Source organism: Giraffa tippelskirchi, chromosome 7, assembly GCF_054371585.1.
Source record: "Giraffa tippelskirchi isolate mGirTip1 chromosome 7, T2T-mGirTip1v1.2.pri, whole genome shotgun sequence".
NCBI classification, from domain to species: domain Eukaryota; kingdom Metazoa; phylum Chordata; class Mammalia; order Artiodactyla; family Giraffidae; genus Giraffa; species Giraffa tippelskirchi.
In genome coordinates this window covers 147,693,656-147,719,915 of record NC_137281.1, presented here as the reverse complement: position 1 = coordinate 147,719,915, position 26,260 = coordinate 147,693,656, and the positions used below count along the sequence as shown (strand labels likewise).

Genomic DNA, 26,260 nt, shown 5'->3' with positions numbered 1-26,260 from the left:
CCATCTCCCATGCCTGGGCTCTCAGGGGCTTTCCTTGGTCCTTGTCTGGCTATGTGTGGTCCTTAAGCCTCCTTATGACAATGAAATTCCCTTCTGCATTGAGTGTCAGAATGGGTTGCAACTGGCCACCTCTGCAGTGGGTGCTCCAGGACCAGATGCTGAGATAACGTGGGCAGTTTATCTGGGAGGTGATCGCAGGAAGGAAGTCAATACGAGTGTGTTCCTGAGTGGACGACTGCTGTGGACACTGGCTCAGCCTCACTGTGGACCCGGGGAGGCAGTGTAGAACATGCCTCAGCTACAGTGCTGGGGACAAGGGCCATTGGGCCATTTAGCCACTTCTCCCACAGTCATTGGCACTTTGCAGGTCTGGGTTGAGCAGGCTCTGGTGGCCAGAGAAAGCCCTGGGCAGAGCTGCAGTCACGAGGTGGCAGGTCAGCACACACTCGATAGAACCCTACGTAGGTATGTGCGGGGCACCGACCACTGCCTCCTTCTCAAAGTATGGTCCATGAGCAGCAGCAGCAGTAGCATGGTGGAGTTTCTTCTGCAAGGTCTCAGGGCTGGCCCCGGGCGGAAGCTGAGCTAGCATTTCAGCAGGGTGATTCGTATGCACAGGAAAAGTTTGAGCTGGGCTGCACCACAGCCTCCTAGCAGACGTGGCTGAATAATCCACTTCCATCAGCACCTCCGGAACTTGAAGGGGCAGCCAAATCCCATTCAGCAAAAGACCGAGACCCGTGTGCCGATGGGACTCTGGCTCACCCCTTCCAGCCCCTTCTGTGAGGGCAAAAGGAGCAGGCATGTGAAGGCAGGAAGGATGGTCCCCCATTCCCTGAAGAGTCTTCCTGATCCCGTCTTGTGACCCAGCCTGAAAGCAGTTCAGCCCTGCCTACTACCCCTGAGGAGAGTCCAACCCTCCACCAGGCTTCTCCGCCTGGAAAGCTGGCAAGACTGTGAGTGAAAATGCCAAGCAGCAGGCATAGAGGACCACGAGGACTCCAGTTTCCTGAGCACCTACTATGTACCAGGGTCTGATCTGGAGTCCAGAGTGGGCCCCTTCCCCACTTCACTGGCTTTCTCTGCTAGAAGCCAGTCTCATGAACTCCCCCCTCCCACCCAGGCTGCCTGATCCCAGACAGCTGTCAACAGGACAGAGAGCTGCTCAACAAAAGGTAAAGGAGGCACCCACCCCTCAGCAGGGCAAGGAGATGGGCATATGCCACCTCTGTCCCTGCCTCCCCGTTTAATACACTCTGTTCTCACACAAGGTCTGGCACTTCGTGGGTGTTCAAGAAAATCTTGATACATGCAGGAATGGACTTGCCTCCAACCCCCTCCCCAGCCCCCATCCAGGCTGGGTGCTTCTTCCCGGGCTCCAATAACACACTGGGCTTCTCCTAATTAGGCACCCCTTACGAACAGGGGCCGCTTACTGTCCTACTCTGGGGGTGCTGTGGCACCCAGTGTGCCACGTGGGTGCTTAGAAAATGGAGCTGTTACTAAGATCACCACCGTCACCATCATTAGTACTCTTCCCCCAAGTTGTGCACAACCCTCCAGTAAATCACATTGACAATGAAAATGAGAACAGCCAACCTTATGGGGGACTTTCTGTATGTGTTGCCGTATTTAGTCCACAAGGTATACGGCAGGGGCTATTATCCCCATTTTACAAGATAAACTGAGGCTCACAGAGATTAGTAATTTGCCCAATAAATGAACCAATACCCAAGCTCTTTGCCATTCCAGGGTATGACTTCCCAGGGCACAGCAGGTATAAACTCTCTAAATTTTCTCCTCTAGATCTTGACAGCACAATGGTCAATAGCTCCAATCAATAAGTGTATTGATTATCAGGTTATTATGTTTAAAAAAAAAAAAAAGGAGACTGTAGGGTTTGATTATGCACAAATTGGTATTTGGCATTGAGGTTTGTTTGCTCTCCTTGCTTCCCGTTTGCTTTTCCAAGTCACGCTCAGCTCACAAACCCAAATCCCTCCAGCCCACAGGATACAGTGATTGAGGTCCCAGGCTGGCTCCGCCCTTACAGGTTGTGCGGCCTTGGCCAAATTGGCTCACGGCCTCGGTCTCAGTATAGAGATGGAAGCTGTGGTTATACCAACTCTGCTTGCCGCATGTGGCTTTTGTGACAAAAGACAATATAGTGGGAAAATGGTTGGTAAATTGGAAAGTGGTTCCAGTAGCCGAGCGAGGCCATCACGCTCACGGCTCTGTGTCCAGGCACTTCACATGCCACCTCCAACTTAGAGGACAGGGTCCAGTCTGCCCCAGTGCTGAGATCTCCCTTCCCCGTAGCACTGCCCCACAGTCAGGGTTTATCAATGACCATTTAAGGTAGAGCTGTCCAGGATCATAGATCCTGGCAGGGGTTGGGCAGATGGGCCCCCACCTAAATGGATAGCCCAAACCATCCCCAAAGGCAGTTCATCTCCTGGACGCACTTTTGAAGGCCCAGTTCAAGTATTGTCTCTACTGGGAAACCTTTCCAGACTCCCCTGGCAGAGCTGACCATGCCATTCTTGGGCTCCCTTTGTCCTTTCTGTGTTACAGCCACCAAGGTCAAAACAACTCTTCACCATTGTACACCATGCGCCCATCTCCCTGGTGGACTGTGGGCAACTCCTTGACAAGGACTTTCATTTATCATTGCAGTCCTGGTTCAGCACCCAACCTGTGGGAGGCAATCAAGTGTCTGAGTAAAGTGATGTGCCCGTTAAAATGAAGCCCTTCCGACTAAACAAACAAAAGACTGTCCGGGTCTGATCCTTTTCTCAGCTTCCGTTTGTCTCCCCAGCCTCCAGAAATTCACTCTCTCAAGGCAGCACATTCCTCCTGAAAATTTCCCCTGGTATTGACCTAAATTCTGTCCCCAGATCACTTCCTACCCTGAATTCCATCCCACAGGATTACTTCCCTTCCACAAGACAACCCTTTATGGACTTGAACATCCTTAGACACCCTCCTTCCATAGCCAAGTACCCTTTATTTCCTACATTTGTACAGTGTTTTCAGGCCAGTCACCTCCTCGCTTCTATGCATTTATCTTTATTGATGTGATCTGCTCTGCCCTGAGAAGGTTCAGCCCCTCAAGGGCAGAGACAGTGGACAGGATCTGAATTCCTCGGCGCTCGACCTAAACAGACATTGATCTATGTTTATACTTATTATCTGACAATGTGTGTGTTTTTTCCCTTGACTCTGCTGCACATATTTAGTGAAGAAGAAGCAGCCCCTTCCCAAGAGGTAATGGTATGGACTGGGTTCTCATCCAGAGAGCTACAGCAGCATGTTGTATTGTGAATCTTTTAGAGGTGGATCACCAAATTCTAACCATTGGGTCTAGCAGACATTATTAGTTGTCTACCCAACTTTCATTCCATCCCCCCTCTTCCATGCTAACAGGACCCGGATTTTCTTCACAGACACAATGAGCCCTAGCTAATCTGAGCACTTTTGTTTCCCAAGTTTCGAGTCTCCCTGGTAACCAAGGCTGGTCATATGGCCTGGTTCTGGCCCATGGGATATAAGGGAAAGCCCATGATGGGAGCTTCTGGGAATGGTTTTGCTTTTCTGATCAAAGAGACAGACATTGTTGGTGCAGCTCTTTTTGCCTTTTTTCTGCCCTGACCTGAAAGATGAAGCCTAGAGCTGTGGCAACCACTTTGCGACCATGAAGCAGCCACGTGAAGACACCAAACACTAGACAGGAAAGGCAGAGCCTGAGCCCCTGATGCTGTGACCGAGCAGGCTGTGCAATCGCCCATCTTCAGACTTCTTGTTTGGTGGGGAAATCAATCTCGTTTATTGATGATTAAGCCACTAGCAGTCAAGTTCTCTGTAACTTGCAGCAAAAAGCAATTTTCACTGATACGATGCACAATTACTTTTTAAATTAGGACACTTAAGTCTTTACAAACAGCAAATGGAGAAAAAAATAAAGACAGAGATTTGAACCTGAAATGAGAGTAGACTTATTGTTTGCGTTCTTATATTAGTGAAATATCTAAAAGGCAGACTCAGGGAGCATATTAAAATACTAATTAATTTACAGTTACTGTGCAGGATTATTAGATTGTATCATCTTATTGATACTTTCTGAATTTAAAAAAGCATCAATAATATTCTCAGGTAAAGTGTACCAGATCTCCAAATACTATAAAATTACTTATCTTTTGCTTTCATGACTGTTCAGTACAGTTTAATCCCTTAATATGTACAGACCAAAATTTAAGTATTCATTAGTGTATCATTTAAATACAAAAAAGGTTGATAATTACTGGAACACACGTACCATGAAGACTGAGGCCGTTAGCTGAGCCCAGGCCCAGATAAGGACCTGTCTCCCTTCTTGGCCAACATGGTAACCCCTTTAAATCTAAAAGACAAGAGTATAAGCTGAAGTTCACCTCTACTGCCCAGCTGCTCCCTGGTGTTGCCCCTACTCTAAGCGCTGCATGTGTATTATTTCATTTAGGGATTGCAACAACCCTATGAGGGAGCTTCTATTATTATCCCATTTACAGATGGGGGAAAGTGAGTCACTTGCCAAAGCCTCATAGGAAGGAATGCAATCAGACGCCAGAGCCCAGGCTCTCGATCACTCGGGCATCCTACGTCTCTCAAAGGGCCCTGAGTCACTGTGGTGGTGGAAGAAATGCAGCAGTGGGGGGCCAGGGCCACACTGCACACCCCTGGGGACCATTCACCTGGAATTCCATCTGAAGGGTGCCCTGGAGCTGTGCCTCCCAGCGCCCTGCAGTCTGTGTGGCCTCAGCTGAGAACAGACTCCCTCATCGCTGGTGGGGGAAATCCTGCCCGGAGGCGGTTTGAGAACCACCGGTGTATAACGGGCAGAAGACCCTGTGTGTCAGAGCCAGCTACACCTCCGCACCAGCAGCCTGTGTGCTGCTGTCCTCAGCTGGCTCCTCTAGTCCCACGTACTACCCATGTCAGCCCTGCCCCATCGCCAGGGATCTCTAGTCTCTGGCTTCCAGCTGGGTTTGCAGTGCCTCGATCAGAGAGCTGGGAAGAGGGGTACTTAGCCCTTACTCCCTTCCTGCTCAGCCCGAAGTGTAACTTTGGCCTCTAAGTACAAGCCTAGCTCTCTCTAGCTTCCTGGAGCAACTCATCTCTGGTCTCTTAAGGTTGAGATTATTAAATGCTCCCTGCTATTGCTAGTCTCAGGGTGTATCACCCCCTCTGGTTGGTTCCTTGGATCCCACCCTCCCCTCTATAAATAGTGCCTTCATAAAATCCTGTTTGGCGGCTCTGTGAGGGGACATCTGTTCCTGCCTGGCCCTGAGCAAGACAAGGGGAAGGTGGGCTGTGCTTGGTCACCCTTCCCCAGGAGCAGGGGGCAAGGACCGTGTGAACAGAGGGAGTGAGCAGGTCCACGCTGAGACGCTCCTTTATAAAGTTTGGATGCAGAGACTTCCCTGGTGGTTCAGTGGTTAGGACTCCACGCTTTCACTGCAGGGAGCACAGGATCAATCCCGGGTCAGGAAACTAAGATCCTGCAAGCTATGTGGTACGGCCAAAAAAATGCCTGGTTACAAAAAGCCAGGGGCCTAACCCGGCTGCCACTTGCTGCTTGGCCTGGAGACTGTGCTTGTTTTGAGAGTGGCAACTATGTAGAGGTCCAGAGGGGTCTGTGCCTTAAAAAGAGGAAGCACGAGGCTTAGGGTCAGACCTGACTCTACCCCTTACTGCCTTAATGACCTTGAACACGTTTCTTCACCCCTCTGTGCCTCAGCTCCTGCACTTGTAAAATGAGGATGACAGTAGCACTTACCTTTATTGTGGTGAAGATTAAATGAGTTAATGCATGCAAGGTACTTAAAATATTGTAGATGCCACATAGTGAGTGCTCAATAAATGTTAGCCAACAGCATCATTATTAAAAATACTTGATCCTTGAAACTGTTCCATATTGTGACTGTATCAAAGTAAATATTCTGGCTGTGATATTGAACTATAGTTTAGCAAGATGTTACCATTGGGAAAAACTGGGTAAAGGGTAAACATGAGATCTCTCTGCATTATTTCCTACAACTACATATGAATCTACAATTATATCAAAATAAAAAGATTAATTACAAATTTGTTTACCTACTTGTGGAAATCCAACCCAGCAATTCCACTCCTAGGTCTGGACTCAAAAGAACTGAAATCAGGACTTTGAACAGATACTCATCTGCAAATGTTCTTGGTGACATTCTTCACAGTAGCCAAAAGGCAGAAACAACACAAGTATCCATTGATATGATGTGATATTACGCATACAATGGAATATTATTTGGTCGTGAAAAAAGAATGAAGTTCTGACACTAGCTATGACATTGAGAAACTTTGAAAACATTATGCTAAGTGAGGTAAGCCAGACACAAAAGGAGAGATGCTGTATGATTTCACTTATAAGAAATAACTGTAACAGACAGGAAGTAGATTGGAGGATCCCAGGGGCCAGGGACAAAGAAAGGGGAGTTATTGTCATTTCTATTTGGGATGATGAAAAAGTGTTGGAAACACATAGTGGTGATATTTACAAAACAATGAATGTGCTTAATGCCAACTGAATTGTATGTAAAAATGGTTTTTCCCTTAAAAATCATTTTTAGGGAATTCCCTCATGGTCCGGTGGTTAGGACTTGGCACTTTCACTGCCGTGGTCCAGGTTCAATCCCTGGCCAGGAAACTAAGATCCCACAAGCAGACGGTATAGCAAAAAAAATTTTTAAAAGGCTTTTAAAAGGTGAATTTTGTTGTATATATTTTGCCACAATTAAAATAATGTAATATACCTAGAACCATTGAATTGTACACTTTACCTGGGTGAATTATATCTCAATATAGTAATCATATATAATTATTACCTGATGCGAAGAACTGACTCATTTGAAAAGACCCTGATGCTGGGAAAGACTGAAGGCAGGAGGAGAAGGGGACGACAGAGGATGAGATGGTTGGATGGCATCACCGACTCAATGGACATGAGTTTGAGTAAACTCTGGGAACTGGTGATGGACAGGGAAGCCTGACGTGCTGCATGCAGTCCATGGGATCGCGAAGAGTCGGACATAACTGAGTGACTGAACTGAACTGAACTGATAGTAATTATATCTCAAAACAGTAATATGCCCAGTACACAGTAGGTGCTTAACAGGAATCTCTTTCCTTTCATCTGCCTAGGAAAGTGGTAGAGTCTGCCTTGAACTGCCAGCTCGCCTCATGGGAAGAGAGAGAAACACATTCTCTTAGTTATAATTACTGTGGTTCAGATGTGTTAAACAAAACCTCTCAAGAAACCAAGATTCAGAGACGCAGAATACTATGCCCAAGGGCACATGGTGCCAACACAGGTACCCCCCTGAATGTGCTCAGCTGAGGCCACACAGTCCGAAACCCCCAGGAGCCTCATCACTGGGCTGGTCTCCCTATACTTGTAATGCCCAACCCCACTTCCCAGCTCAGAGTGCAGGAAAGAGCAAAGAAGCTGCTGGGCTGCTCTGGGAAGAAACTGCTTGGAGGTGGTGGTGGGGTGGGTAGGGGGGGCTCCCCGGGGTGGGTAGGGGAGCTCCCCCAAGTCCCTGTCCCATCTGCTGACCTCTCCAACCCACCGCAGGCACGTCAGAGCAGCCAGGGCTGACGGCTGCTGCGCCCTAGATCAGATGTCCACTTGCTGACTTGATAAGATCAGGCTTCTGACTTTTTTCTTAATGGAAGTAAATAATTCCTGCTCCCCTCAACCCCTCAACTCCCGGCTTTCTTCTCCAATGCCCTCCCTAAGCTGGCAGAGATCCCAGCCTTTTGGAAGTAAAAATAGCAGAGTATGCAGGGGTGGCAGCAGCTGGGGGGTGGGGGTGGGGGGGAGTTTAAGTTTCTTTCTTTTATCCCAGGCACTAAAAATAACCAGGTAAAGCTGGGGAAAGTACGGCCCTGCACCTGGCCCACAGCCTGTCCCTGTGACAGGCACTGCCGGTCACATTTCTCTTCCCACAGGAAACGCTCAGGCAAGGTTCTGAGCCTGGGTCTTCTCCTGTCCTGACACTGCAAAGTTTTCATAGTCCAGACCCTTCTCTTCCCCCTAGAAATCCCCACCCCGCTCCCACCCACACACATCCAATTTAACATCCTTGGTTTATTGATGATGTGTATAACACTCTGCAGTTTGCAAAGCTCTTTCCACATCTCATTTGATCTGTGTCACAAAATTGAGGGAGAGAGAATATGTGATTATTACTATGCCCAAGTGAAAACTGAGGCTCAGAGAAGTCAGGTAACTCTCTCAGGGTCACACAGCCAGGAAAGGTCAGAGGGAGGATCTGAACCTTGATCTCCAAGTCGTATCATCTTTGCTCTGAACTTGAGACCACCTATCCTGTATGACCATCAGAATGTCCTGAGAGCCTTTGAATGACACAGACCTTAAGGATTTACCCTCTTCAAGGTTCTGAGTCAACTGGTTCTAAGTCGATAGGAGAGATATACAGGAAAGGGTAATTTTGCAATACTCTTCTAGTGACTCAAATTATCTACCAGGCCCAGGAAGCACTGCAATAAACCTATTTTACACGGTACTTTTGTCTAAGCAGTGTTCCTTCCAGGAGACTTAGGTGCTGACTCTCTACCTATAAGTTCTACCGAACTATAGCTGACACCTCTCCAGAAAGAGAAGCAACCCCCTCTAAAGGTGATAGGAGTAACCTGGGCTCCAGAGTGCCCAGGGACTGTGGATCACGTGGACGTGCTGATGCCCACCTAGCAGCCTAGCAGAATGCCCTAAACACTCATCCACAGCCCCTGCACAATCTGGGCTTCCTTCAGCCACCTGTCCTGCAGGGGTTTCTGGGTGACAGGTGAGCTCACCTTGCTGTCTCAGGCAGGGCAGCTATCTTGGGCTGCCTTTCACCCTGCTGCCATATCATAATATGAAGAGTGCCTTGCACTTGGCCCCCTACAAGCTCAGAGAATGAAACCTTGCAGGTGGATAAACACATATGCCATCTAGTACTCCAGGGCTTGTGCCAGCTGCTCCAGAGTGGGTAAGATGGTACTGGGTGATGAGGTCCTAGCCTTCTGCCTTTTAAAGAAGTGTCCACTCTCTTGCTGCTCTCTCCTCCAGACCCTTCCCACCCAGAGCACTATGTCCAAAAGGACATTTCGGCAGGGCTGAGTTATCCTTGCATTCCCAGCTACCGAGAAGTCTCTAAAACTGAACACCTAACCAGGAAAAGCTGTTTCAGCCCAGTCTCTCTTTCCGTTCCCTTCCTCTTCTTCCCGAGTGAGGACAGACTCTAGGCTACTGGCCAAGGCATCTACAATGAGTTGGACTGGGCTTCTTAGAAGGAATTCTTGGGACTTCCCTGGTGACCTAGTGGTTAAGAGTCTGCCATGCAATGCAGGGGACAAGGGTTTGATCCCCGGTTAGGGAAATAAGATTCCACATGCTGCGGAGCAACTAAGCCTGCTCACTGCAGCTACTGAGCTTGCGTACTCTGAAACCGGTGTGCCACAGCCAGAGAGGGTGCGTGCCACAGCTGCTGAAGCCCAGGCCCTATGGACCCCACACGACGCAACTAGAGAGTCCGTGAACTGAAATGAAAGATCCCACACAACGCAGTGAATATCTCACATACCACAACCAAGACCCAACACAGCTAAATACATTGTTTAAAGACAAATGAATTCCTGTATGACCAAGGAGGCTAGATCCCTTGCAGCTTGATTATTCACTAGCTGTGTGGCCTTGGGCAAATCACTTGAACTCAGCTGCACTAGATCAGTCATGGCAAAAAGCTGTCAGCTATGCCACCACCCTCCATTTCCTAGTCTGTGGCATACATTGCTAATCAGTCACGGCACTCTTGCCTACTGATCCCGGGTTCTGCCTAAGAAGCCTTTCAATCACGCATTCTAGGCAGTTGCCCCCCACCCTAGAGTTGACAGTTCACCTAAAAGCAGTTTGCCATCCCGGAGCCAGCTCACTGTACTCAAAAGTCAAGTCCAGCAGAATCCAAGACCAACAGGGGGAAGGCAGATTAGGAATGTATCTTTACAGTAGCAGGTTAAGAAAACAGGTTTTTAAAAAAAATATTGACACAGAAGTGCAAACCGTAAAGGAAAAGACTGATACATTCAATTTATTAAAATTACTAACTTCTGTCCATCAAAGAACTCTATAAAGAGAAGAAAGCTACAAATAAGATTTTTATAATGCCAACAACTGCAAAAATGACTAATGAGATGGCCAGAATATATGGAAAGCTTGGGGACAGGCTCAGATAAGCACCTCGGGGAGCACAGCCCTGTGCTGGGAAAGATTGAGGGCAGGAGGGAAAGGGGATGACAGGGGACGAGATGGTTGTATGGCATCACTGACTCAATGGACGTGAGTTTGAGCAAGCTCCAGGAGATGGTAAAGGACAGGGAAGCCTGGTGTGCTGCAGTTCATGGGGTCACAAAGAGTTGGACACACAACTGAGCGACTGAACAATAAGAATAGCATATTGTCTGAGGTCATGTTCACATTGCAACAGCACAGTTAAATAGACAGAGACCTTTTGGCCCACAAAGCCAAATTATGTATCCAGCTGACTCCTATAATACAGAAATGAAAACAAATGAATTACAGAACCACGCAACAAGAAGCACTCATCTCGGAAATACCGACTAAAATAACCAAGATGCAGAAGAATATGTATAGTGTAACTTCATTTAAAACTAAAAAACACGATATGATTCAAGATACAAACCTATGATAAAACTACAAAGAAAGGCAAGGAAAAATAATGTGAAATCAGGATAATAGTTGCCCCTGAAAGTAATGAATGGGGGCTCAGACACATAGGTAACATCAAAAGTTTAATTTACTTTCACAATAAACTTCTGTGTAGTGAAAAAAAAAAAAAAAAGTAAAGGTAAAATTTCTTTTTCTTAGTATGGACGGTACCAGTATTTTTCCTACTTTACATGTGTTTTTGGCAAATAACAATGCCTGTCCTTTAAGATATGTTCTTTCCTTTTTCCATACTGACACAGTTTGAGTTGGACACATGGCAGTCCCAGATATAAAGACTACAATTCCCAGACATCCTTGCATAGATGTGTGGCCATGTGACTAGACTCCACCAATGGGCTGTAAATGGAAGGAACTTGTACCACTCTGGCTCCTGCCAGATTTGATGTAGGGTTTTCTTCCTTTTGGTTGTCTGGGAGATGGGGATAACTGGGTACACAAGTGAAAACCACTTGCTAAGGATGGTAAAACTGCCTAAACAGTCCTGGATCACCCTTGACCCTTTGGACTATTTTATTTAATGGGACGTAATTAAAATTCCATCTTGCTTAAGTCTGAGTTTTTTGTTTTGAGGGAGGGAGTCTCTTTGTATAGAAGTTTAGACTTACCTTAACTAATATAATACACTGTAAATATTTCTCTGGATCTACTCAATGCTTACTTTTTAAGGGAGTGTTTTGCTTGTTTTTGTTTGTTTTTATTTTTAAAGTGGATGGATATAGTAAGTGCTGTCAATTCTTCAGGAAAGTTTCATTGAGAAAGGCAACAGGGTAAGATAGCAGTAGCTGAACAGAGATAAAGTTTGGATCAAAGTACATTTGTGAAAGTGAAATTCTCTCAGTTGTGTCCAACTCTTTGCAACCCCATGGACTATACAGTCAACGGAATTCTCCAGGCCAGAATACTGGAGTGGGTAGCCTTTCCTTTCTCCAGGGGATCTTCCCAACCCAGGGATTGAACCCAGGTCTCCCACATTGTAGGTGGATTCTTTACCAGCTGAGCCACCAGGGAAGCCCAAGAATACTGGAGTGGGTAGCCTATCCCTTCTCCAGCAGATCTTCCTGACCCAGGAATCAAACAGGGGTCTCCTGCATTGAAGGCAGATTCTTTACCAGCTGAGCTACCAGGGAAGCCTTAAGTACAGTTGTGGGTTTTTTAAATTAACTTTTGTTTCTGTGCTGATGAAAATGATCCAGCAGTGAGGAAGGGCTTGATGGGGCTGGAAACAGACATGATACCATAGGAGTGAAGTCCCTGATAAAGAAGAATGCAATTTAGAGCAGAGGTGGGGAGATTGACTTTTGATAGGAATAGAAATACTTCTAACAAGAGTGAAGATGGAAAACAAGTGGGAAGGTTTGTGGATTCAACAGCAGGAAGTTTAGAAATTCCCTACTTAACTGTTTCTATTTTCTCAAGCAAATATGAAGCAAGGTCATCAGCCAAGGAGCAGGGAAGGAGGCTATGGGACATTCAAAACTGCCCTTTGGAACACAGAAGAAATCAATGATTTAGCACAACGTGGAGTCTCTCAAATCAATGACCGACATCTTACTTTGCAGTACAACTCTAGGAGCTTTCCCAGTGAGTGGGGAGCAAGATGAATCAGGCACTATTATCATTTCCCTTTTACAGAGGAGGAGAGGGAGGCTTAAGAAGTAAATCACCCAAGGAGTTGATAAATGTTCTACTGGGGTGTTATAGGGTCTATATGACCATTGAACCTGTTATCCAATGTCTGATGAGCCAAAGCCCTGAATGAACAGTAATAAGAGCTCAGTACAGACAAGACCATCTTCTGTGACTTCATTCAATCAACAGTTCCTCAACCAGAGTCATCAAGTCATTGAGCCTGAGTGGCCCCACGTGTGAGGCCACATGGGAAGATATTGGAACCATCAGCTAGCTGTGTGTGCCTGTGCATGTGTGCCTGTAGGGTGGAAGGTGGTTCAGGGCGATACAAACATCCATCAGAGTTCTTGGGCTCTAGTTCAAAACTGTTCTGTGAAGTGCTCAAGGTTGTTTTGTTTCAGAACACTAATGTATTTCAGAAAAGAAAGAGAATTTTTAAAGGCAAGTCATCTCTCATCCTCTTTCTTCATTCATAGGGCCAGAGAAGTGGTATTTCTGGCATGGGCTAGAGGCAGGAGACTCTATAAATACAAAGCCATTAAATCCCATGCAGCGGGAACCTGATCGGGGCCGCCTTTTAATTTCCTGACATGAGCTGGCCACTAACCCAATTACCCAGAATCCCTGGAGGAGCCCTCTGCCTTCCCAACAAGCACAAAGAGAGTGAGAGCGTATTGCATGGACGGCAGCCCAGCTTTCACGGAAATCAAATATCTTTTAGAAAACACTTGGGGAAAGGCAGGCCAGGGGCTGAGGGGAGGAGGAAAGGGAGCGGGCCCAGGAGGCTGGGGGCCTGAGGGAGGTAAAGTGAGGTGAGGAGAAGGAGAAGTTTGCAGGGACAATCTGTGCAGGGTGATTTGCCGAATTTCCAGATGTGGGAGTGGGGGGTGGGGTGCTGTGAAATGCAGCAAATAGTTTTCCAGGTTCTCCTGGCTTAGGGGCCATCAGGCCACACCCTCGCCCAATCAGGGGAGACTGTCTCCACGGTCCTCCTAAGGGAGCCCCTCTCATCCTCATTTTAGACCCCAGATGGGGTCCGCCCAAGGCAGATGCCACCTCCAAGACTCCCGCCAGCAAATCCAGGAAGAGAATCAGGGCAGCTGGACACCAATATGCCCCGCCTAACACAGTGGTTGGATTGCCGAAAAGTTGAGCCCAAAACGAGACTATCTTTGAATCAAATACTGTTTTAATGTGCCGGGGAAGCTGATCTCTTAAAGCAAGCCCACAGTGGATCTTACTAAGGAGTTGTCCCATCTGGGCCTCACCTTGGCCTGGTGATGGAGAACAGGTTTCAGCATCAACACCCCTGCTCCACAGGTGAAGAAACAGGTGTGTGAGAAACAACAGACACGGCAAGGACACCTCAGAGTCAGGAGGGGACATGGGCACCAACTCCTAGCCCAGAGCAGATTTTGTATTCGGTTTCTTACAAAGAGAATCATCACCCTTTCCCCTGAAGACACAGATTTTCATACACTGGGTTAAAGTGAGACAGACCCTTGGACGTCGCCTAGGTTCCACAGCTGAAGCTTCCAGAGCCAACAGCAGCCTCGAGGCAGAGGTTGAGCCAAAGAAAGCCCCACTTCTGACTTCCCTGGCAGGTGCTAGGCACCCCCCAAATCACATGGCAACCTCTCAGGTCATTTTACTTAAGAAAAGAAAGACTGTAAAAGGCAACCAGAGCTGCTAGATTGAAGAGGGAACCGGGTGGGGAGGAGGGGGAAGGTGGCCTTCCAGTCTCCACTCCCCGGCCCCCTCCCCGAAGACCCAGGAGCCCAGAGCCTGGCTCCCCAATGCCCGAGGCCCACCATGGAGCCTTGAAGATGGCAGGCCACCTCGGGGGAGACTGGAGTCTGCATTTCAGGGTCAAGTCAGAGTCTGAAAGGAGACAGAGGGAGGCAGGGAGTCTGCTCTGACTCTGGGGACCTGGGCTCCCTGCTCATGGTGGGGGCCAAGGTGGAGGGGGGTGGGCGGTGGCTCCCCCAAACAAAAGCGGGAGCCAGGGCAGCTGCCAAGAGCTACTGCCTGGCAGAGACCCAGGCTTGGCAATAAGGTACATTCCTGCTAAGGGGCCAGTCCCCGTGGAGCTCCTGATCCCAGCATCTTGCCAAGGCTCGGTACCACGGGACGAGCTCAGTGAGCTAAACGGAAGCCTTAGAGCCTTTGTGTCACCTTCCCCCGCCAACTATGGGGGCAGGGCTGGGCCGGGGAGGGGAGCGTTCTAGGGTCCGCGCCTCCTCCTGGGGCCCGAGCTCCTGAGGGACCTTGGGGGGGACCCGGAGAAGCTCACCTAGTGCATGCAGCCGGCTCCTGCCAGCAGCCTCAGACACCCACTCTGCATGTGATCTCAGGTCCATGCTCCCCCCACCACCCAGCATCCCATGCCAGCATCCTGGGGCATGCAGCATCCATCTCACTCCTCTTAAATGGCTGGGCTGCTGTTGCCGATGGATTGCGCCCTTGGCCATCTGCTTCCTGGCCTCTGTGGATCTCCCTCATCATTCCCCCTTTCTGGGAGCCACTAGGAAGTACCCCGACTCTCTTCCCATCACTAGGTAGTCCCTAAAAAAAAAAAAACAAAACTCTGTTCAAGTGTTGCCAGGTGGTCTGGGGATTGAGTGGCCATCCCCACTTTTTCCTTATCTCTCCCTCCCTGGGACTGGCAGCCTCCCCAGGCCCTGACCTGTGCCGTGGGGAGGAGACACAGCAGAGCACGGAGAAGCTCCAGGCCCCAGGCTCCTGGATGCACACCCCTCAAACCAGCGTGAGTCCTTACAGGACTCAGTTTTTTCCCCCTTCAAATTCAGGAGTATATTGACAGCAATTAGCTTCCTTCAGCTCCCAGTTCCTTGGATGCTGTGAAATATGCCAAGAAAGGCTACACGCTCCAACCAGGAAAGGCTGCTGGACATTTGGTCCCCAGCCTAAGTCAGGATCCTCACCCACCTTCCCAGAACATCCTTACAAACTTAAGAGCAAGGAGTCTCTCCAAGGCTGAGAAAGCCTCTGGTTGGCTCCTAGCAGGATGCAGGAAGGAAGTCAGGAGACCAGTGCTAAGGCACGCTTCTGAGGACATTTGTTCACAGTTTCCTCATCTGTGAACCCCAAGATGGTCTGGAGGAGCAGAAAGAAACTGGTGCAGAAATCAGGGGGCATGGTTCAGCCACTAGCTTGAGTCCCCCCTACGGAGGGGTGGACCAAAATTGGGTAGAATCAAATAAACAGACAAGTCTTTCAGCAGGTCCAAAGCAGCCTGTTTCTAATCTAGAAAGAGGACTGACTTTTTGGCCGATTCCTCCACTCCCACTTCGCAGAGCAGCTGGCCTAGGAGTAAGAGTTGAGTGGCCTTCTCCATCTCAAAAGCGTTACATGAAGCGACGACACGCAGTTGAAAGTCCAATGTGACATGTTGACACCGGGGTGGTGGAAGAACTGAGCTGAGCCGAGGTGAAGGAGGAGCCCAGATTGGAAGACAGAGGGAGGGATCCCCAATTTCCACATCACAACAGCGTCCAATTCATCCTACTGACAAAGCACCTCAAATTTGGGCCCTCTTCTCCAGGGCGCCTGGAGAAGGGCCTTGGGCTCCTCAAGGCTGGGCTGTAGAAGCCTCTCCCAGCGAGGGCCTGCATTCTAGTCCTGTCCCTTCCTCTTCTCTCCCAGCCCCTCAGGATCAGATCATCTGGTCATCAGCACACACCTTTTTTCCTGCGTCTTCCTGTTTCTGGAAGGATCGCAGGGCCCCAAATCATAAAAGCTAATCTGTAAGAATTGTCACTGGTTCCCCTTGAAAGCGGAGAAAGGACAGAAACACACACACACACACACACACAACCCATTTCCAAGTATGCTACTCGATGAGAGTCATCAGCCTGAGCAGGTGGATGGGGAAGGTGGTGGAGAGACCGAGAGCTGCGCTGTCCTAATAACGAGAAGCACAGTCACTTTAAATTTTCTACTCACCACCTAAAAGAAGGTAAAAAGAAGCTGGTGATGTCAATGTCATAATATGGTTTGTTTAATCCAGTATACCTGGATTATCATCATCTCAACACGTAATCATTTTTAAAATTATTACTGCCATATTTCACGGGCCTTTTCACCATCCCAGTAAGGTTTCGAAGTCTGGTGTGTGTTTTACACTTAGAAGGCGTGCTCCCGTGTTGGAAGGTGCGGCGCTAGAGGAGAAACGGAGACACAGGACAGAGAAAGGAAAGGGGGAGGGCAGGGGACAGGGGAGGAGGAACACACTCGCCAGGTGACGGCCACGTCCGGGGTACCTGCCGAAGCAGAGGCCGACCCTGGCAGGTGAAGAGCACAGGGCTTGCCATCCTCGGTCTTAAAGTCTCTGCACCCCCACACTCCATGGGCCACTGAGCATCTCAGGCCTTTCTTCCCATGGAGGAGAGAGAGGGTGCTTGTTCCAGAGGAAATCCTTTCCCAGAAGCACCAAGCCAGCTTTCTAAGGGCCGAGTGGGGCTGTGATTCCCCAAAAGACCCTTGGTGGAGAATTTCTAACCCCCTGCCTCCCAAATCCCCTTCCCAAGGGCATGGAGAGCTCTGCAGAGGCTGGGGGCTGCACACCTGCCTGCAGTGGGGTGTGAGATGGCAACCCCGGGGATGGGGCCCTCACTTGGGCTGGAGGGAGAGACCTGTGTCTGGGCACTGCCAGGGGAGCAGGTCCAGAGCTTGCTGGCATTTCCGGGGGCAGGTCTGAGCCTCCCCAGGGGAAGGCGAGCTCGCCCGGGACCTGGGCCTCGGTTCGGCCCCACATGGCCGAAGGGGGGCTCTTACCTTCCTTCAACATCCCCACTTTGAGGCATTTCATGAAGCGACAGGCCTGGCAGGACTTGCGCCTCCGTTTCGTGATCTCACACTCGTTGGTGGCCGGGCAGCTGTACTCGATGTTGCCTGGAAGCAGACACAGAAGGGTTGCCGGGTGCGTCCGGGCCCCCTCCACCCCACCCGCCAGCCACACGCTAGATGGGGATTCACTGACCAGCTCACCGTTCCCCCCCACCCCGAGGTCCCCACGGGGCAGTGGCTGTCAAAGGATGAGGCACTTTTCAGGGTGTTTCCAACTCTCTTAAACACAGAGACCCCAGGGCCAGAGGTCAGGTCGGCCAGGTAGCCACAGCTTTGAAGAACGGTCACCCGGTTTGAAACAAACTCAGTAGAAGATGTGAGGTTTTTTTTTTAATTAAAAAAAAATTTGTTTTGACATGCACACAGTGCTCTATTTATTTATTTATGGCTGCGCTGGGTCTCCACTGCTGCGTGGGGTTTCTCTAGTTGAGGTCAGCAGGGGCTACTCCCTAGTTGTGGTGCAGAATTCTCATGGCCGTGGGCATGTGAGATGGCCTTCTCTGTTGCAGAGCACAGGCTCCAGGCACAGGGGCCTCAGTAGTTGTGGCACAAGGGCTCAGTAGTTGTGGCTCATGGACTTAGGTACTCCGCAGCACGTGGAATCCTCCCAAACCACGGCTTGAATCTGTGTCCCCTGCACCGCCAGATGGACTGTCATCCACTGTGTCACCAGGGAAGCCCTGCTTACCCAGAGTCTTGAAGCCACCACTGACCTGGGACCTCAAAACTCACTGAGCTGACATTTTATCCAAGGCAGAGAAATTTTATCCCCCTGCTGACCAGTCCTCTGCCCTCCAGCCTGGGCCCCAACTCATGGGAAAAGCCTCTTGGCAGCTCTGAGCCAAGGGCCTGGGGCCTGGGGCCTGCCAGGGGCCCAGGGGCCTGCCTCCTACATCCCACGGCTGAGGCCCAGGCCACCCAGCTTGGCTGACCTTGAGAAAAATGACTTTCCTGTCACCGAGTCACAGGTTCCTCATCTGCAAAACAGTGTAATAACTGCTAAATGAAGGGTCAGGCAAGACCGTGGATATAAAACTGCTTTAAAAATTGTAAAGCGCGATCCAGCGGGAGCTGGTGAATTTATAAGCACAGTTCCTCGCTGCAGAAGGAATTTGTGATTAATTTTCCATGTCACCCCTTAAATGGGTGATAATGATGAGTTCCATGAACCTGGCCCCGTGCCGCGGAGGCTGTGAGCCCCAAAAAGACAAGAGGTGTACTGTTTACCACGTCATCACGATGGCCTGAAATCAGCTCCTGCCTCAAAGAAGGCGTGCAAGACAAACCTGCACGATAAACGATCTACCAAACGCTCACAGCAATTCCGTGAAGTAGGTGCTCACACCATCCCCAGTTTATAGATGAGAAATCGGAGGTTTCCAGAGTGGTTCTGAGCCACGTAACTGTATAAGTCTTGCTCAAGATGAAAGTGTCTGACTCTTTTGTGACCCCATGGACTGTAGCCCACCAGGCTCCTCTGTCCATGGAATTCTCCAGGCAAGAATACTGGAGTGGGTTGTCATTCCCTTCTCCAGGGGATCTTCCCGATCCAGGGGTCGAACCGCAGTTTTCCGCATTGCAGGTAGACTCTTTACTGTCTGATCCGATGAAATGATCTTCAGATGCTCTGGGAAGGCCACTATTCCTCTTCAGGCCTCTTCCTGGGAGGACTGACAGCACGATTGGGAGAGGCTGCAGCTGCCTTTCTTATTTTTTTTTCTTAAATTTTTTTTTTTGTTGCTCATCATGAATTTTTTTTGCATCATTTCTTATTTTTATCTTTTGGCCACTTCCCGCGGCATGTAGGATCTTAGTTCCCCAACCCGGGATCCAACTCATGCTCCCTGGACTGGAAGCATGGAGTCTTAACCCCTGGGCCACCAGGGCAGTCCCTGGAGCTGCTTTTCTAACATTGAGGGTGCAGCCTCTGTCCTGAGCACCCTCTCCGGTCCACATTCATCTCACAAATGTGCACTGTGCAGCCGTAACAAGTCTCCAGGCCAAAGGAAAGGCAATGGGGTTGCGGGGAGGGCAGGCGGGGGAAGGGAGTGGAATTGTCAGAGGAGCAGGGAGACAGGCAGGAGGAAGACACAGTACAGGACCGCGGACCGCAATGCTGTTTTGTGTTTATTTTGCCTCCTCAGCACTCGTACCCCTTCCTAGTCAGTGCAGTCTGCTTGAGTCTGTGGTTTTCAGAGAACAGAGTCTGAACTGGTACAAACCGTCCGTCCCCACCCCCGTCCAGGTGCCACCTCCTCGGGGAGCAGGGATAAGTGATGCCCATCATGCCACCTGCCCGGATTTCCCTCCGGAACCCAGCTCCCCCAGCAAGGATGCTGCCTGGCACAGAGCAGCCTCCGTAAGGCCACACCCAGCCCAGGATAGGGCTCAAAAGGGCAACTCCCAGGCCTGCCTGTCTTCAAATCCCCCACACATAACCCCTCCATTTTAGCAGTAATAATAGCCACCTTTATTGTGCACCTACTAGGTGCTCCCTCCATCCTCACGACGACCCTCTGGGACCCACCGGTGCCCCATTTCACAGATCAAGAAACTGAGGCCTGGGGAGCTGAAGTGAGTTACCTGAGGCCACACAGAGCCCCTGTGCCACCCCTGCACCCCACAAGGAGCTTGAGGACCTCAGACAGGCCCCTGCACCAACCCAGTAACTGAGGTGGTCTAGAGGAAGGGGGGGACTGTCCTCAGGTGTTCCTGTGCCTCAATCTCCCCAGGTGGCATTTGGAAACCACTTACTACTGGATTTTCTGAGAACAAGCATGAACCATTTCCACCACCAAAAATTGCTTTGAGTAATGACACTGAATGAGCAAAACTCGCTCAGCCATGTCCAACTCTTAGCGACCCCATGGACTGTAACCCACCAGGTTCCTCCGTCCATGGGATTCTTCAGACAAGAATACTGGAGTGGGTTGCCATTTCCTTCTCCAGGGGATCTTCTCGACCCAGGGATTGAACCCGGGTATCCTGCATTGTAGGCAAATTCATCATCACTTAAGCCACCAAGGAGGCCCCCCTCCCCCAAGTAATGACATTATTGAGCCCCAATTACAGAGTATTCACCACAGCTCAGTGAGGATTCTGATCCTTATTTTTCACCAGTAAGAAAACTGAGGCTCACAGATGTCTATTTGCCTGGAGCAACTTACAGATCCCTCTCGTTCTTTTTTTTTAACTTCTGGCTCCAATATACAGCATGTGGGATCCCAGTTCCCTAACCAGGGATCGAACCTGTGCCCTGTGCATTGGAAGCATGAAGTCTTAACCACTGGACCCAGGGAAATCCCTCTCTTTCTCATTGTTAAATCCAGCCAGCACCATCTTTCTGCGGGGAGGGGGTCCGGAGGTCATCCTCTGTGGAGGATAGGAGGTAAAGAGAATAAAGATTTTGTGTGTCCCTCCTTTCTATGACCTGACCCTAATCATCTCATAGGTAACTTGTGTAACTTCAGGGGAAATAACTTCAATATTCACATAAGCATGATAAAAGAGAAACAAGGAAGGGATAAATTAGGAGCTTGGGATGAACAGATACAAACTGTTATATATAAAACAGATAACAAGGGCCTGCATATAGCCCAAAGGACTATATTCAATACCCTGTAATAACCTATAATGGAAAAGAATATGAAAAAGAATATATTTATGTATAAGAATCACTTTGCTGTATGGCAGAAATCAACACATTGTAAAAAAAAAAGAGAGAGAGAGAGAAAGGAGGAAACCCCATACATAAGCCAATTCATCTGTCCTGGCTTAAAAGAATTTGCCCTGCAGAATTTGTCCCTGGCCTCCACCCCACTTCCCCACCTCATCTCCAGCTTCACCTTCCCCATTACTCTACCTAACTATCAGTTCCTGGAACTCGGGGACCTCCTAGGCCCCCAGGCCTTTGCGCCTTAGAACAAGCCCACCCTGCTCCCTCCACCTCCTTGCCTCACCTGCCCTCACCTCCAGGTGCCCCTTGGGAAGGTGCTCCTTCTTTCCATCACCCGGATCACCACTGTCTGTCTCCTCCCAGACCACTCCTTCCCGTAGTCCCAGTGCCTGACACACAGTAGGCGCTCAATGCACACTGAGACCTGATGCTGACGAGGGTTTGTTATGAAGCGGCTGCTGCTCTGCTTTTCATATGTCAAGCGTTTCCCTTTCCCAACAACGCTGGAGGTGAACCTCTTCCTCTCCTATAGGTGAGAAGGTTGAGGCTCTGGTTCTGCTCCACTCCACTGGGCTGTGCGCTCGCGGGGCCTGGGGCACGGGGACTCGGGCCACCTTAGGATGTCATTTCCAGGCAGCTAAGTGTCTGCGCTCACCGGCCCCTCGGCCAGCCCCGTCAGTCCCTTGAAGGACAGATCTTGGGTTTCTCGGGGCTGTCACTCTAGCCCGGGGTCAACAAGTGTCTGTTGCTTTGGTACGGGTGTTCTCCCTGGACAAGAGACTAAGCATTAACAACAGGAACCTAGAGATGTTCTTGACCCTGTGTGTATGTGTGTGTGTGTGAGAGAGAGAGATCTAATTTTATTTATTTATTTTTGTTCCCTTCAATTTGTTTTATGGCCCCAGCGGCTGGCTGCCAGCAAACCCAGGCTGGTGGCCTTGCCTTGTAATTTCCGTAAGTGCCTTCTCGATAAAGTGATGAGATTAATTCATCAGAATTCTTGTGGTCTCTGGAGGGCAGTCTAGGAGAGCACAGGAGCAGGGAGGGACACACACACACACTCATCATGGCTGAGGGGTGGCAGGGTTGGGGTGGGCTCTCCCAGGACAGGGACACAGCCAGCATCTAGCATAAATCCAGCATTCTAACTTGGGAGTGTGCCCAGCATAGACGTATGCAGACTCCACCTCTGGCAAAATTACTCAACTTCTCTGGGCCCCAGTTTTCTCATCTGTCAAATGGGCACAGTATGTTCCCACCTCCTAAAGTCCTATGGATTCAGTGACAGAAAGCACATCAAGGGCGTGCTGAAATGCACACACTGGGTAGCAAGCAATCAAAGTGAACATGCTCATTTTTACGTCCATCAAGGCTGTCAGGGTACTTGTAGACAGAGGACTCCAGGGTGACTCCTTTCTAGGTGTCAGACCTGAGGCCAGCCACCAGCTCTGACATCTAGGAACATGAGGACCAGGTCTCCCATGGATAGACCTCAGAGCTGATGTTGTGTGTCCCTGTGGGAGGGAGCCAGGAATGATCTGGATTTTCAGTGAGACCTAGAGGTGAAGGGGGACCCTCCACCATCAACTCTCTTTGTGCCCCAGGAGACAGAAAAGCCCAGGGGCAACCCCATCAGCTGTCCTTAAACAGTTGCAGAAAAGCGAGTAAGATCTCTCCTGGGGCTCAGGGATGGGGGCTGTAGGGCTTAGATAAACAGTTCTTGAGGAATTTATGGGCTCTGAGTCTGCTGGCTAACATCAGAGCCTGAATGGCCACCATCTTCAGCTCTGGAGTGATGGGGCTGGACTGGTAGTCACTTGGTCCCACTCCCTTATTTATATGACTCCTGAGGGACAGAGATTATCCCTGCCATCTCTGCATGGTCTTCAGCTCTCCACCCTTCCCTCCTCCTTACCCTCAAGCTGATGATCTGATTCATGCCGCTGGCTTCAGCTGACATAATTGGCAAGGACAAGACAGCATCAAACTCTTACATATACATGCCTGCTGGATCCCTCCACCTGGAATTCCCTTGGATTTCTCATACTTCCTCCAGCTGAACCCATCCTCATCCAGACTTGCTCGTACTCTGTCTCTTGTCTCAGCAAAGCCATCACTAAGCCACCTGCCACCTGGGTCAGAAACTGAGGGGGCATCATTGATGCATCCCTCTCTGTTACTTCTAAGGTCTTTTTCATCCTACTTGCCTGATATTTCCTGCCTCTTTCCCCTTCTGCTGCAGGTCATTTCCACAACTGTCATCTCTTGCCTCACCTTTAATGCACTTGCCTCCTTTTTTTGGTTGTGCCATTTGGCATATGGGCTCTTAGTTCCCGACCAAGGACTCTACTTGTGCCCACTGCAATGGAACTGCAGAGTCTTAACCACTGGACTGCCAGGAAAATCCCTTCACTTGCCTCCTCTTGTTTCCATTGTCCTTTCCAGGCTCTCTTTGGAGGAGAAAATGGCAAACCACTCCAGTATTCTTGCTGGAGAATTCCATGGACAGAGGAACCCGGCGGGCTACAGTCCACGGGGTCGCAAAGAGTCCGACACGAGTGAGCGACTGTCACTCACTCACTTCCAGTCTCTCTACCCGTACGCTGACCCTGGAGAGACCCTGCAAAATGCCTCACTGGACCTCTGGCTCATCACACACACCAGCACTTAAGTCTGCAGGCCTTCCCAGGAGCCCACTAAAGGGCAGTAGGGGAGTGGGAACTGTCACCAAAGAATGAAGGAAGTTGAAACCAAAGAAGCCAGAGGGGATTCCAGATAAGAAATAAGCCCTTTGTACTGCAGGACTTCAAAAGCCTCAGGTGTTGAAGACAGAGCAGAAGATGGAGGGAGGTATGGGATTTTGCTGGAAGCTGTTATTTAAGGAACATCACTCCATGTGGCCATCAAGAATCTCCCCACAGCCTGCACAAGAGAAGCCAACCTAATCTTTGGAGAGTATAAGCAAGTGAACTGGGACTTGGGGACACCAGGCTCAGCTGAGGGCAGAGGGAAGCTGAAGCTGAAAAGAGGATGACTGAATATTAAATACCAAACAGTGAGCCCACTCAGCCTCACTCCCTAAGCCCACTTTCAAAATTCTAGCAGCCAGATGGATACTCTGCCCACCACTTCCATCCTCCACCTCCTACTCCCCAACCTGAAGATGGGAATTTATAGTAATATTCTCTGGAAGAACAAACAGCATCAGAGGAAAGACCAGCAGATAAAAATAAGCCAAAAGAGAACTCCTTCTATACTTTTCATCCCTGTTGGCCAAGGATTATCACTACATTTTCGGAAAGCCGTCACTATAAAAACTAACCAGAATAAGCAGGAGGAAAAGTACGTGGAAAGAAACCAGGACAAAGCAAGGAGTATTAAAACCTCTACAAGCAATCATCAGTATACTATTGACTTGAGAAGGTAAAAATACTGCACTCAGGGATTCCCTGGAAAAGGAAATGGCAACCCACTCCAGTATTCTTGCCTGGAGAATCCCAGGGACAGAGGAGCCTGGTGGGCTGCCGTCTATGGGCTCGCACAGAGTCGGACACGACTGAAGTGACTTAGCAGCAGCAGCAGGGATTCCCTGGTGGCACAGTGGTAAAGAATCCACCTGCCAATGCAGGGGACATGGGTTCAACCCCTCATCGAAAAAGATCCCACATGCTGTGGAGCAACTAAGCCTGCATGCCACAAATTTTGAGCCTGTGCTCTAGAGCCCAGGAGCTGCAACTACTGAAGCCTGAGCACTTCAGAGCCTCTGCTTGGCAACGAGAGAAGACACTGCCATGAGGAGCCCAAGCACCACAACTTGAGCATAGACCCTGCTCGCCAAAACTAGAGGAAAGCCACACAGCGACAAAGACCCAGTACAGCCAAAAATAAACTGATTAATTTAAAAAATACTGTACTCAAGAAACAAGAACAGCATGCAATAAAAAGAAAATATAAAATGGAGGTTATAGAAATTAAAAACACAAAAAATTCTGGACTGTAGGTTAGAAAAGTTGTAGGAATTAGAAGATTGATCCTAGAAGCTCAATATCCAACTCTTAGGAGATTTTGAAAGAGCAGACAGTGGAGAGGAAGTTATTACCAAGGGAGAAAGGGAGGGAGAGAAGGAGGGGAGGGATGAAAATGTTTAAGACCTAAAGAATATGTGTTTCTAGATCAAAAGGCCTGCTGAGAGTCCAAGAATGAATGAAAAAAGAACTTGAGAAAATTATAGAGGTGGAGAACAAATTAGTGACTGCAAGGTCAGGGAGGGGAGAAAAGGGAAGGTGGTGTGCCTGTAAAAAAAACGGGTAGTGCCAGGAACCCTGTGAAATGGAACTCTTTTGTATCTTGACTGCATTGGTGGTCATAGGAATCTGCAGTGATAAAACGGCATAGAACACGCATGCACACACACCCACTAGTAAGTACAACTAGTAAAATCTGAATATGGTTGATGTTTATCAATACCAATTTCCTGCTTGTGATATCTTGCTATTAAATATATATAGTTATGTTACATAACCCATATATGTTATGTCATACAGCTACAAACATTTATGTATGGTACACACAGTTATGTAAGATGTTACCACTGGAAGAAACTGGATACACACAGGATCTCTCTGTATTATTTCTTACAACTTTATGGGAATCTACAAGTACCTCAAAACAAAAAATTATAATAACAATATTATTACAAAAGACCTACACACACAATATAGATTTTTTTTGTCATGAAAGACAAAAAAAAAAAAAGATCCTAAAAACTTTCAGTGAGAGAGTAAAAACAAGTCAAATACAAAGGATCAAGAGTAAGATTGGCCCTCATATCTCAAACCACAAGGGAGAAAAAACTCTCTGTGCATACACAAATGCACAAAGCTCATGTGCATATTCACCACTCTTTTTTTCTACTTAGCACTCATCACCTTTGTTTATTTAGGATGTTTATTGTCAGCTCTGTTCGCTGCTATTTTCCAACACCTAGAACCATATCTGGGAAAGAGTGAGGCTCAATATACGCTTTCTAAGCGAATGAATCAAACTTCTTGACAACAGCACCGGAAGCTAGAAGAGAAAGCAGCAATGGTGTCCGAATTCTGGGCAGAAATTAGTTTCAACTAGAATGTAATGTATGGGTTGAAGGATTGAGGAAAGGCACTCCATACATCCAAGACGTCAGCAATCTTCCCTGTGCTGTACCTTCTAGCACCCACCCCCACCCCTCGCCCACCTCAAAAGGGAAGAACCAAAAAGAGGAAGAG

The 26,260-nt window shown here is 48.9% G+C and overlaps 1 protein-coding gene across 2 annotated transcripts in view; it reads right to left on the bottom strand.

The window, feature by feature from the left end:
- ESRRB (estrogen related receptor beta) overlaps positions 1-26,260 on the bottom strand; it is a 182,024-nt gene that overhangs the window by 18,627 nt on the left and 137,137 nt on the right. For both annotated transcript variants that reach the window (XM_081509374.1, XM_081509375.1), the window contains one exon: positions 17,249-17,365. In XM_081509374.1, the coding sequence (XP_081365500.1) occupies positions 17,249-17,365 (117 nt within the window). The remainder of the gene's footprint in view (positions 1-17,248; positions 17,366-26,260) is intronic.